The following is a 13104-nucleotide window of genomic DNA, read 5'->3' as shown; positions in this document are numbered from 1 at the left end:
TACAATCTCAGTTAGTCTGTGCCATCTGCTGGTATCACATTTGTATGCATGACTTCTTACTGTCATATGAGACGTCGTCATCCGAAAAGCCAAATGTCTTGCCAATAAATAGTTTTTACCAACAAGTATTCTGTATGTGTTTACTTACAGCCATTTCAAATGTCCAGACCACCCTATAAATCACGTAGACAGGCAGACAAGGCCTGTTTGTGTTTTGGAATAAATCATCCTTGTCCCGTCCTCTGTATGGCATTTGAGTAGTTTCTTATCCTGACCAACAGGGGGCGCGCTTAAATGAGTCAGCGGGATCGCGCAGAGAACTAAAACAAACAACAACTCTCTCAGTTAGAGCTAACCGCCGACCTCATTCATAACGGTGTCACTGTTTAACAAATATGGGAGAGGGTATGATTATCCCACCCTTTTTTCCACAGGATTCCAGGATGCTTTTGCGTCAAAGTTGTGCCTTATTTACACCTGCTTCCCAAACATAGATGAAGGGCGGGGGAGGCACATGAAAAGCCAGCAGTGTTCCTCAGTCTGGCTTTTTCACTCAGCTAACTGCACATAAAGATGCACAGTGTTAGGTAAGAGAGGTGTATTCATCAGCTTTTAGGATTTTCTTTTCCCTTGAGAAAATGTCATAGGCACGGTGTTGTTTGCCTTTTAATTGAGGTCTTGTGTGTTGAGTTAAGTTGGGTATATCCACATTAACTGTTTTGACCTGTGTCTCACATCAGTACATTTATATTAAAGAAAGAAAAACGCTGTCAGAAAAAAATGGCACAAAAGCTGTCTCTGGGGTGATAGGTACCCTTTAAAAAAGTTCTAATATGTAGCCTACCATTTGAGGTACTAATATGCACTCTTTAGGTACAAAGGTGTACAGGGTACCACCACAGCGACTGCTTTTGTACCATTTGGTACACCCAATATATATCACAACAGACGTTTGTAAAATGATAAATCAAAAGATAAACAATGTTCAAAATGAAGACAAAAAATGATCTGGACTTTCTTTTCTACCTTAACACAATTTTTTTTAAAAAAATGTAATAATAAAAATGGCTTTGAGGTGAATTTGTTATCATTTGTTACAGGTGCCACTTGATTTTATATTTTCGAACACAATGCAATTTAGACATTTTTAAATGTAGGGTCCAAATTTGTTGCCACTGTGTACATAATTCAGGGTTCCCACTGCTAATCTGAAAATATAACAAAATGTCAACAACAAGAAAATAGTCCTGAAAATGTAATAAATAAATACAATTATTTTGTATTGAAAAAATTGTATTTATATTGGCCATGTTTTTTTCAGTATCCAAAGAATAGTAATCATGAATGATTGGAAATGTCATGGAAAAGTTATGGAAATGCATTGTTCATGGTGTGGGAACCCTGTATAGAGTAAACATTAAGACATTAGGACAAAATAATCATTTAATTTCAGTTTCAACAACTTAAATGTTAGTAAGTATTTTTATGTTAAAATATTTTCCATCCCAGTTTAATATGCAGAAAATACTATAAGTTATTGGTAGTTTTATTTCCCAAAAAAAGTCTGAACACAGTGTGGCTCTGTTTGAGCAACTTGATCAGCCGGGCAACAGCTCAACCAATGGCAGGAATTTGGGGCGGGATTATCTGTTTGGCTGACCAATGACAGACGAATGGAATGTTTGGAAAAGCTGTTTGAAAACGGCCATTATTTTTGCCACTCGGTTTTTGTGTTCCATTAGTTTCCATTGGTATTAAAAGAAAAACACCTTTATTCACACTCGTTTAGTCTGTTTATTTCAGGGGTACAAGGACAGATATGAGCTCAGCATTGAGATGACAGTGACAGAGTGCAAAATGAGAGATGGATATTGCTGGGAACAGAGAGCAATTCCAGTGTCTTCACTCACTGTATTGGAAACGATTGACTCTGTCAATCAAATGTTGTGAGGCACACTTTGTGTGTTGGATTAATATGCTTTGTTTGATCATTAACTTTTTAACGTTTTTAGGCCATTTCAAAATTCTTGTCTTGTTTTCTGATGCTTTATGCTCATTTGAATATGGATGCTTGTCTCTAGAGACATAAATTAGGTTGTTTGATATCTAATAAATTTCATTTATATTAGAGCTCAAGTCTGTTATGAAGGCCAAGACAAATCATTTGAACTTGTGAATTAATAAATTAAGTAAAAGCTAATGCATTGCACAACATGGAATAAGTGCCACAAGCAGCCATTCACTTCTTGTGACAGAAAGGTCACAAAAATAATTTTATCATTACAGCTAATGTAGACAGGATATTATATCTTTCTAGTCTGAGTAAACATTTGCAAGCTGACCAAGAATCACACCTAGAAGAAGCCGGGGAATGTCTCTTTCACAGTTTCACTGAGATACAACTAGATATTTAAACATTTATACTACAACAAACAACAAAACAAATAAAAAAGACACATCTTAATTGGAAGAATTGGAAATACTAATGCACTTAAATGTAATTGTTTCCAGCTGTGGTCATTAAAGCCTTTTGTTTTGTTCTGAACTTAAGTATTATCCAGGGGTACACAGACAATGTTACCATTGTGCATCCTAATACATAGATGCTTTTGGACTTTGTCCCAATCACCACACTGTCTACCCTAAATAGTATGGCAGATAAAGTTGTTTTGCATTTCAAATCATAATATGTTGAAAATAGTATGCCAACGGTGCCTGGATGGTACACTATTTCTGGCAGATTTCTGAAGTGCATCTGTGCGTTATTTTTGGACTAATATTGTTCACAACCCTTGTGTCCTCTTTTTAAATAACAAAAACAAGGAATGCAAGGCAAATCCTGCCACATGTAAATGTATGAACCTAAAAGTTAAGCTAAGGTAATTGTGTAGCTTCATCCTAATGCTTACATTCAAATGCAAACAATATGCAACAATACTAAACAATAAAAAAGATCCCAATACTGTTATTGTGTTTCTAGCGAAGTACATTCTTTAAGTATGTAATGGGTGTATGCAAATTGGGGATGCAGCAATGAACAGTTCTAGAGGCTATGTTTGGAATTGGATATTGCTATACTACTTGTATGCAAATTGTATTGATGCTTCTCATATGCAAAGTAATCGGTCATGTGACGATTCAATGCCTACTATTTCACTTACTTAAAAAAAAAAAATTGTAGGCAGTATATAGTATACTGTTCCATATTCAGAAAGTAGTAAGCTAGTATTTAATTCTGAACAGCCACAAATCACACATAATGGGAAAATGCTCACACAAGTAAGCAATAGTGTCACTTTGTGGCCTGGGGGAAAATGCATTAATTGTAAAGAAAATTCCTGTTTTTTAAGGTTTTATAAATGGCACTCTGTGCAATTCAATCTATTCTTTATAGATTAGATCATCTCTTGTGACCTAGCATTTATGGGTTAGGGTAAAAAGCAGGAGAAATACAATCCTAAAATGCCAAATAAATTTAAATGAGTATGAACACAGATATCTTTTTCTCTCCCCAAAACAGAGCTATAAGTAGAACTTGTAAACCAATCAGCCAGACAGGCTAAATAAAGTTTGTCACTACATAAGGTTATTCCCTTGTCATTGAGATTTTCTTTTGAGTAAATAAGGCTTCTGTACAGATGATAACAGTCCTCTGGATTTATTAAAGTGTGTGTTTTTTGTCCTGTTTAGAGGACCTTCTTCCACGTCCCTCTATGGACTTCCTTGAGGAATCTTTTCCGTAGCCTGTCGTTTGTTTTGCCTGTTGAAGTAGGTAATAACATGGACACAAAAATGTTGTTGACTTTTGAGTTGGAATTTGACTCCATAAAACATAACATACTAACCTTAACTTTTTCTTCAAGCGTGTGTGGCATATACTAACCTCCTATGCATTCCACTTGAGGCTCCTCCCACTGACCATCAGGTAAGCAGTGCACTACAGAAAGGTGACGCTGTGTGAATCCGCTGTCACACTGGTATCGAATTATGGAGTTAACAGGGTAGCGATCTTTCCTGTTGCCTAACATCCTGGCATTCTTCACTTCAGGAGGTGTTGAACATGTGACTACAGTAAAAAGAGTAAAACAAAATAGCAAAAATACTTTTCCCTTCCTATTAAAACAAGGAATAGTACACTCTCAGAAAAAAAGGTACAAAAGCTGTCACTGTGGCGGTACCTTTTCAAAAGGTACACCTTTGTACCTAAAGAGTGCATATTAGTCCCTCAAAGGTACATATTGGTCCCTCAAAGGTACATATTGGTACCAAAAGTGTACATATTAGTTCCAAAAGTGTACATATTAGTACCTAAATGGTACATATTAGAACCCTTTTGAAGGGTACTGTCCCAGTGACAACTTTTGTACCTTTTTCTCTGAGAGTGTAGTTCCCTTGCATTCACAATATCCATTGGTAATAAACATAACACAATGACTGTAATGTCATTAAATAGCTATTGTGATGTAGCTATTTAATGAGCTCACATAGCTGATTAGGTGGGACTGACTTGGTGCTGAAGTTAATGTCTATCACCTCTTCTTACCAGGCCCGCTCTTGCAGGTAAAAGGAAGATGATAGTTGCAAGGTACATCATTCCACTGGCCATCCTCATGCCATATCATTACAACACAGTCTTCTCCTGTGCTGAAGTAATTATCTGGCTGGTTGGGTCTCCAGTTTTCATATTCCTGCAGAGAAAGTAGCACTAGTTGAAACAATGACATACTGCAGATGCTTCAGATCATAGATGTCACTCAATTCTGAAAAAAAAAACTTTGAGAAAGTTAGTCTCACCAAAGGACTTCCATCTGTCCAGCGAAACTGATTTTGTTCATCCCTGTCATTTAGTCCAATCCATTGATAGTCGTGAGCTTGAGCTAGTGGGTTTAGAAATCTATAAGTGCTTTCAAAAAGCAGGTACTTATCTTTTATAAGAAATTAAATTCAACTCACTTCTTACAAACTCTTGTTCTTGTTGGGAGGATATGCTAACCAGGTGAGAGTTTAGCTCTTGACAGTGCTGCTCAGCACTGGTCCAGGTCTCACTCTCATCAAAATGGATGTAACAGCTGCCCATAAACTCCATCCACCCCTCAGCACATCCCTGTATCGCTGACAACACATAATAAAAACTATATGAAATTCTTTTATGTTCTTTAAGGGGTGGCTAGTTACGCCAGACTGACAGGCTGCGCTCCAACTCACAGGGTCCCTGTGCAGTTTTTACTGCTCTCTATACACTGCACAGGGTTATATCTGTGTACTTCACTAGGCAAAATGTGTTCCTGTAAAATACCCTAATAAGTCATCATCATAAACATGAACGCCCTAGGATTTATAATTTCATGTAAGATGTGTTGGAAGTAGTAAATGTATGTGTAAGAAGTAAAAAGAGAGCAAAACAAAGGAAATAGAGATGGATGATTAAAACCTTCCTTCGGTCACAACAGATGCGTTACATAACATGATGGTATGTTTGTGGTCTTTTAACTTACGTGTGGAGCAGTTTTCCCCACTAAATCCTGGATGACACAGACATACTGCAATGCCATCTTGTAGAGAGCATAAACCTTGACCACAGGGGTTTGGATCACAGTGGTTAGCAGAAGCTGCCAAAGATAGATATATTCACCTTAATTTCCAAATGTTAATATGAAGGTTGTTGTACACTAGTTAAATAACAACAAAAGGATATTTTTGTTCAGTAATTACCATCAGTAACAGATAACTCTTCCATAGCTTTTGACGTTTGTTGTGAAGCTGAAGGTGAAGTGGTGAATACAGTGGTGGGTGTTGTGGTGTTCAGAGGTGACTGATCAGACACATCAAACACCTGTGTGGTGACATTAAGTTGCTCATTTCTTTCTGGTAGGAGATCATCTGCTTCATTGGGATTCCAGTAATCTTCATATAAAGTTCTATTAGAAAGAGATATGGAGATCTCCTCAACATATTGTGCTGGACTACTGCCCTCTCCACTTATCTCCACTGATCCACGACCTTGTTCTGGTCCAGTGGTAGAACTAAATGTCAACTCAATGACCTCATTGTCTATTAGAATGACAATCTCTTCATCTTGTTTCTGAATGTGGCCAGACACCTCACCTGAGGGATGACTGGGATAACTTGAGGTTTCGGAGGCAGAGCCAGAGCCAGATCCAAATCCAGATCCAAATCCAGAGGCAGAACCAGACCCAAAGCCAGAAGCAGAGCCAAATCCAAATCCAGAGGCAGAACCAGATTCAAAGCCAGATCCAATGTCGATTGCAGAGCCAGATCCAGAGGGAAAGCCTGAACCACTAACATCAGTCAAGTCAAATGGGTTAATACCAGACAATTCCTGTTCTCCAGACGGTCTTGAGGTCAGATCAATCATTTCTGTGTCTATAAATGACACACCTGACCCACTCGATTCCCCACCACTGAAGAATCCACTTGTTCCTGAACCGCTAATTCCACTGCTGAGTCCCGATGGAAGGCCACTAGCTCCACTTTGTTCTTGGAAGAGACCAGACTCCTCTCCAGATTCTTGGTCCCCTGATTCTATTTCTGAAGTAATGATAGCACCACTACCACTGCCACTACCTTCTTTAGCCTCCGAAGCACTGCCTGAGGCAGAAGTCTGCCATATCAGTGTATCTGCACCTTCTTGAAACCTCACAAGGTGACCTGATCCCTCACCACTTTGGCCAGAACCTGATATGCTCCCACTGGGTATGCCACTCCCTGACATGATTCCGGAACTGGAATCAGGATCACCTGATGCTGAGCCTGATCCAGATCCAGACAGGTCCACAATCAAGGGAGGGACAATTGGACGAACTGTAACACATATTACTGAAAGTAAGCATGCCTAAATATGACAATAATGCAGCGTAAATTAGCAGTAGGAAGTGGAGAAATCAAATATATTTGATACCAGGTCTCAGCAGCTCTGTTATGTCTGTCATGTTAAGATCCTTCTCCATCCTTGTAGCATTCAACATATCCTCATCAAGGAGCAAAGACAGATTTGCTGAAAAATAAATAAGAATCTCCAAGATCAACACCCAGTCTTGTCTTTCAATGGAAACGCGTACATGCAGGCTTAAAAGCTGTTATACCTTTGAAGCAGTATGCATCATATCTGGAGTATGGGTTTGGGAAGCCTGTTTGGTTTGGTTCAGCATAAATAGTGTGGACTCTGGTCTTGTTTTCACCACAACCGAAGCCTGGGTTGCGGACAGGATAGCGGACACTGCGATCAGCCAGCCAGCCAGGACTGCACTTGTGGAAACCCTGATTCCATGCTGCATATAGTTCTGCAGTTGAGGCTAGAGTAGAACCCAGTTTTCTGCAATGTGCAACAGCTTCGTAGTAGGTGAAGCCTGCTAGTGAACTAACATGGAAGATCTCCCCTAAGGGATAAAGCCCAAACAGCAAGATTATAGACGATTAAATATACAATATATGTCAATTGTATTGTCATGAATAAACTTGTACTCACCCTTTATTTGGTCCATGTAACAGTACACATCATAACGCTCATGTGCAGGCCTAACATTGTATGAGCGTACACCAGGGGTGTCCTCCTGATCTCCAGATAACTTCTTTCGAGGATACACGATTGGATACCTAAACACAATGTAGAATACTATATATGGTGTCTGTCAACATGCCAGTATGTGAGCCAAGATTTTAGCTAATTCAGCAGAAACAAATGGAGTTGGCACATAGGGCAGTACTTTGTAAAAAATATGTTCACCTGACAGTTTGGTCCTGTAGCCAGCCTGCACTGTATTGATGAAGGCCAGTTTCATAAGCAGCCTGAAGGAGCTCAGGGGTGGCTATGACTGCTCCTAGCTTCTGACATGCCACTTGTGCTTCCTCAAAGGTGTAAGCATAACGCCTCGAGTCAGCGCGATAATGGAATACCACTCCCTTCGTTTCTAGGGTGAGGAAAGTTTTGGACATATTTGATATTTGGGAACTATTTAAGTAAGGAGTTGCAAAACTCTGCTGTTTACTCATGGTATTAGGAAATGCATTGGAAATCAGTCGAGGCACCTGTAATTTTGTGCATGCAAATATTTGTTTTAGCTCAATAATTTCATGTTATGTTGGTATAAGGTCCTTCAATGGTGTGTGTGATGCATTGGCATTTACAGTGCTAACGTTATGTGGCTATCTCACACATTGGATCCAGTTTAGTTTACTTACCAGCTGTGACTTTGTCCTTGGCAATCTCATATCCCAGATGAGGCAGAGCTTTGGCCACTTTGACGGCATCCTCCTCAACCTCAGTTATGTTGTAAGGTAGTGGTAGGAGACTTTCTATGCTTGTGGTGTTAAGAGGCTCATCTGTAACCAGTTGCCCACGGACCTCCCCTTCTGTGGTCACGTCTTCAGTATAGTCTGATGGGCTTGAGGTGACTGTAGCCACACTGAACATGGAATCGGTGATAGTGTATATTTCAGGAAATGGTGAGGTCTTTGTTAAAACTTTATTTGCGTCTTCTGAAAAATAATTGACAATGTTTGTGAGAATTTACACTCTTTTGAGTCATATCAGGACTTGGATCTGCTTGGATGCTCTATCTTTGCCTATTCTTTGCAACTGCATGGAACAATATGTACAAGCTTTGGAATAAAACAATGGTGAGTTAATAATATTTGTTTCATTTTTGAGTTTCTATATAATATTGTTTAAATTCCTTTATTGATTTTATGATATGATTCATCTGGAATGTGTAAATGCTTTTAAATGATAACAAACAAAAAATGCAATAAGCTAAAATATGAAATACATTCTCTGTTCTTACCTTCATAACAGATTGCATCATAGCGTGAGTCTGGGTATGGATAACCAGTCTGATTTGGAAACAGGTAAACCGTTCGCACTCCCAAAAGCCCCCCACCACACTGGGGTCGAGCTATGTTAATGGGGTACCGCACACTCCTGTCTGCCAGCCAGCCAGCATTGCACACATCCATGCCAGTCTTCCATGCCAGGTACAGTTGCCCCGTGGTGGCTAATTGGGCTCCCAACTTGGCACACTGATCTTCAGCCTCTGCAAAGGTGAACTTCTCCACAGACATGGAGTAGAAAACCTTGCCTGGATGACGAGGAGAATCCATATAGTAAAACAGCGAAAACGCACCAACTAGATACATTACATTTTGGAAACACTGCCTGAGGTACCTGACATTTTTTCTGCAAAACAGTACACATCATAGGTCTCATTGATGTCTCGGACTCCGTATGTTCGTACCCCTGGAAAATTTTCTTTGTCTCCATAGCAAGGCTCCCTTGGCTCATGAATAGGATACCTATGGAGAATGAATGAGATTTTTCTATAGTTCCTTTGTATTGATTGTCTATTGACGCGTATAGTTTTTATTTATATAGTTATTAGATATTGACCTTTTCACATTACCTCACAGTTTGATCTGAAAGCCAGCCGGCATCACATTGATGGTACCCATCATCATAGGCAGCTTGCAACTGTGCGGGAGTTGCAATAACAGCACTGTTCTGGATGCAGGCTGCTTTTGCCATATCAAATGTCAATGTATATCGGGTAGAAATTGCTCGGTAGTGAAACACAATACCTGTAAAAATTTGACCCATTTTTTTAATTGTCACTTTCTGTTATTTATATATTTGATAAATGTCCTTTATTTTGCCTGAGAAGTTTGAAAGTGCATTACCTTGAACTTGCATTCCCACTGAATCATAGTTATCTTCAATCCCCTGCATGACTTCACACCGGTAGGTGCCAGAGTCACTGGAGCGGAGTTCTGAGATCTCAATGGTAGCATCAGTTGGCACCATGGGGTAGTTTACCATATGAACCCGGTCCAAGTAGTCGGTCTGAACCTGCACCAAGCCACCAGTGGCAACCAGAATAAGGGATATTCTGCCCTTGTAGATGTAGCTCCACTTAATACGGTGGGACAGTGGGGCGATGGTTGGGGCACCAGGGTCCTGGACAGTGTTGTCCTGAAAGTAGCAGGGTATGACCATGCTCCCGCCAAGTAGGGGGTGCAGTGGCTGTTCCACAGGGATGCTCACACTGAGGGTGCTGTCCTGATCTGTACAACATAACCTTTTGAAATTCTGATTCACTTAAAATAAATAATACGTAGCCATCCAAAATGCACCAAACATTCACCTACCAGCCATGTCTCCGAAAAATATCATGCCATAAATGGCATGGATGCATGCATACAGCAGAAGCCAAGTCAGAGACATGATTCACCTTAAAAAATACAGAAAAAGAGTAGGTTTTTTTTTCATGAATTCATACGGCACCATGCACATTTGGCTAATATTCAAATTCAACAGTGATGCATTGAATAAAAGCCTCAACAGCCAGAACAAGATACACAGTCAGGAAAAAAAATGATCAAAACATGTATAGTACTTTTAGGGGTACAACAGCTTGTCTATGGGGCAGTACCCTTAAAGACACAACTTTGTTTCTTATAACCCTAGAAGGTGCACATTAGTATTATGTACCTTGGCTTAAGATACTACTACCCTTTAGGGGTAGATAAGGTAGACAGATGTTTCTTTAAAGATACTGTCCCAGTGACAAGATGTTGTACCCCTAAAGGTACAAGTTTTGCTCATTTTTTCAGAGCATGTATCCAGGGCACAATGAACTGAGCAAATCACTCAAGTCATTTCAAAGGGAGTTTCTCTGTTTCCGAGTCTTTACACGGCCTGACTGAGCTACTGTACTCTGGGTGGAAATTTGGAATAGATTGGAAACATGACGTCATTAATTCACTCTTCCATTTAAATGTTCACACATACACTCTTTCTCCCTCTGTCTCACTCTGTCTCTCTCTAAAGAAGAATAGTTCACTGTTTGTGCAACAGGAAGTGTTCTGAGCTTGGTAAGTTGAATTTTAATCAATGGCTACTGTCAAATCTGCCTGGGAAAAAAACAAACAATATTTTCTTGTATGATATATAAATGCTACAGTTAAATTTGATAATGAGCACAGTGTATCATTTACCACTTTGCCTAAATTTTCCCTCTTGGCTGTTGCTCAGGTTTTCTGAATCAAGCTGTTTTAAATGCACTGAGTGACTGTAGGAGACCTCCATCCTGGCACGGCCCTGAAGCAGCTTTTTATCTCCCACCTCTAATGCCTTACTTCTGTTTTACTGGACTAGAACTAAGAACAAAAGACCACTTCCTATACAAGTAAATGAGACCTCGAACATGCTTTCACTGGTTTATATTGCACTGAGAGACAAAAATCTGTAGTCGGTATAGCTTGGTCGTTTTTTTTATATGTTAATTTATTTATTCTATTTCCAATAGATTCTGCATTGAAAATATGTTTTTCGAACCACATACACACACACACACACACACACAAATAGGTTGCGTGAGGTGAGAAGCGCTACATTCAACATCTGCTTGATAGACGGAAATATGTTAACTCAGCTGTCTGAGGTGAGTCATGGAGGATCTCCTCTGTCATGAGGACAAGTTTACATTCTATTCCAGAGGAATAAATAACGTCCCACAGTGAACGAATGATGACACTTCTTTTTTACAACCAAAATGGACTGTTTCAAGTCAGGATGTATAAAAACAACCGCATTTTATTAATATGAATTCTTTTAATTACAAATGACTTCTTTATAAGTATATCTGCTTACTGGCTAGCTCCAACTCTAGTCTTAAAAAAGTCAACTGTGTCCTGGGCTGGCTTCCTTAAAATGACCAGTCACATGTGCCTTTCAAATGCCACTTCATGTCTACAGTTATATTCTTGTCTTGTCAAGCAGAGGTGGAGAGAGGACTTCCACAGTATCTCCATTCAGCCAGTGTGGTATGTTCTCTTCCCATCAGGCACAGGCCAATAAGCAGAGTTCTGTTCCTGCTGTGGTCTGCGCTCATGGACCCAGGCCTGCGTTAAAGCCAATGTAAACACTCCACTGTATTCCACAGGAGGCCCTAAATCACCAAACCCCCAAGAGAGCCACAGAACCAGAACACTGTCCACATTCAACACACACAGTGGCAGGTAAGCAAGCCTAGTACTGTAATACGGTACAGTGAAAGTATGTCATGTTCATACATGAACATACTACATACAGTAAAAGCTATCGGCATGCGTTTGGTCATAGATTACAACTATTATGCACACTTGCAATCAATTTAGAAAGGTAGCTTCACCTACGACACACCTTGCCCAGCCTTATCAGGAGAATTTTACATGCAATATGAAAAGTTAGAAATAATATCTAATCTTTAAAATGCAAATTATAAAACCGCAACAACCATGTTACCTTGAAATTGTATAAAAAAGATACATAGGGCATTGCACCCCAAAATCCAAACCTCAATGTAATTACTTCAACGAAATTAATGAAAAAGTAGATGCTGGTTAGATATTAATATATATTAAGAAAATTTAATAGATATAGCCATATCATTTAATTTTAATTTGAATACTGAATTTTATCATTCTAATCACATGCTTGAAATTTGAACATTAATAAAATAATGGAATTTGAGAAGTAATCAATAAAACTTAATAGACAAATACATACATAATAAATAAAAATATTGCTGTGCATACATATATCAAATAATGCATTTACTGTATAAACTTTAAGCTATATCAATATTAACAACTATAAATAATTTTTTAAAAACTTACCAAACTAGTATTGTCCCTTCTTGCTTAGTTGTCTTAGTTGTTCTTTGCTGTGTCTTTGTCTCTTGCATTAATCTGTTGGGAAATTTCTAAATTCCGGTGTTTTTGGACTGCTTGCCTTCCCTGTGTGAGTCAGGAGCAGAAAGGGCTCTAATTCAAATTGGGCACAAGTTTAGCAAAGTGAGTTGGAGAGAGAGACAGAAAATGGTAGAAGGAGGCAGAAAAGTGGGAGTGGGGACTATTGAGTGCCCCTGAGTGGCATGTTAAATTTTCAAATCACAACTTTAGGGGAGACTGCGGTTGATTGGCTAGAGGATTTGATTGGCACAGGATTCACTTCTGGGCCATAATAGGATGTTTTCACAAAAAATGTGTTTACCCACAATCATTGATTAAAAAATTAAAAGTTCAAAATCTCTCAAAGATAGGATATAACAG

The 13104-nt window shown here is 39.1% G+C and overlaps 1 protein-coding gene across 1 annotated transcript; it reads right to left on the bottom strand.

The window, feature by feature from the left end:
• Positions 1-2814: 2814 nt before the first annotated feature.
• acanb (aggrecan b) lies at positions 2815-12746 on the bottom strand. Its single transcript, XM_079859446.1, has 18 exons — positions 12670-12746; positions 10159-10241; positions 9691-10074; positions 9417-9591; positions 9182-9309; positions 8802-9095; positions 8200-8496; positions 7745-7928; positions 7487-7614; positions 7104-7397; positions 6920-7015; positions 5713-6822; positions 5496-5609; positions 4954-5112; positions 4795-4877; positions 4544-4688; positions 3884-4066; positions 2815-3760 (listed from the first exon to the last, which is right to left on the bottom strand). The coding sequence occupies exons 2-18, from the start codon at positions 10232-10234 to the stop codon at positions 3687-3689; spliced, it is 3924 nt and encodes a 1307-aa protein (XP_079715572.1). The 5' UTR covers positions 10235-10241; positions 12670-12746; the 3' UTR covers positions 2815-3686.
• Positions 12747-13104: the final 358 nt, after the last annotated feature.

This window comes from Squalius cephalus (genome assembly GCF_949319135.1).
Source record: "Squalius cephalus genome assembly, chromosome: 23".
Lineage (NCBI taxonomy): Eukaryota > Metazoa > Chordata > Actinopteri > Cypriniformes > Leuciscidae > Squalius > Squalius cephalus.
Note: the sequence above shows the minus strand (reverse complement) of the source record. Positions and strands in the feature narration are given on the sequence as shown.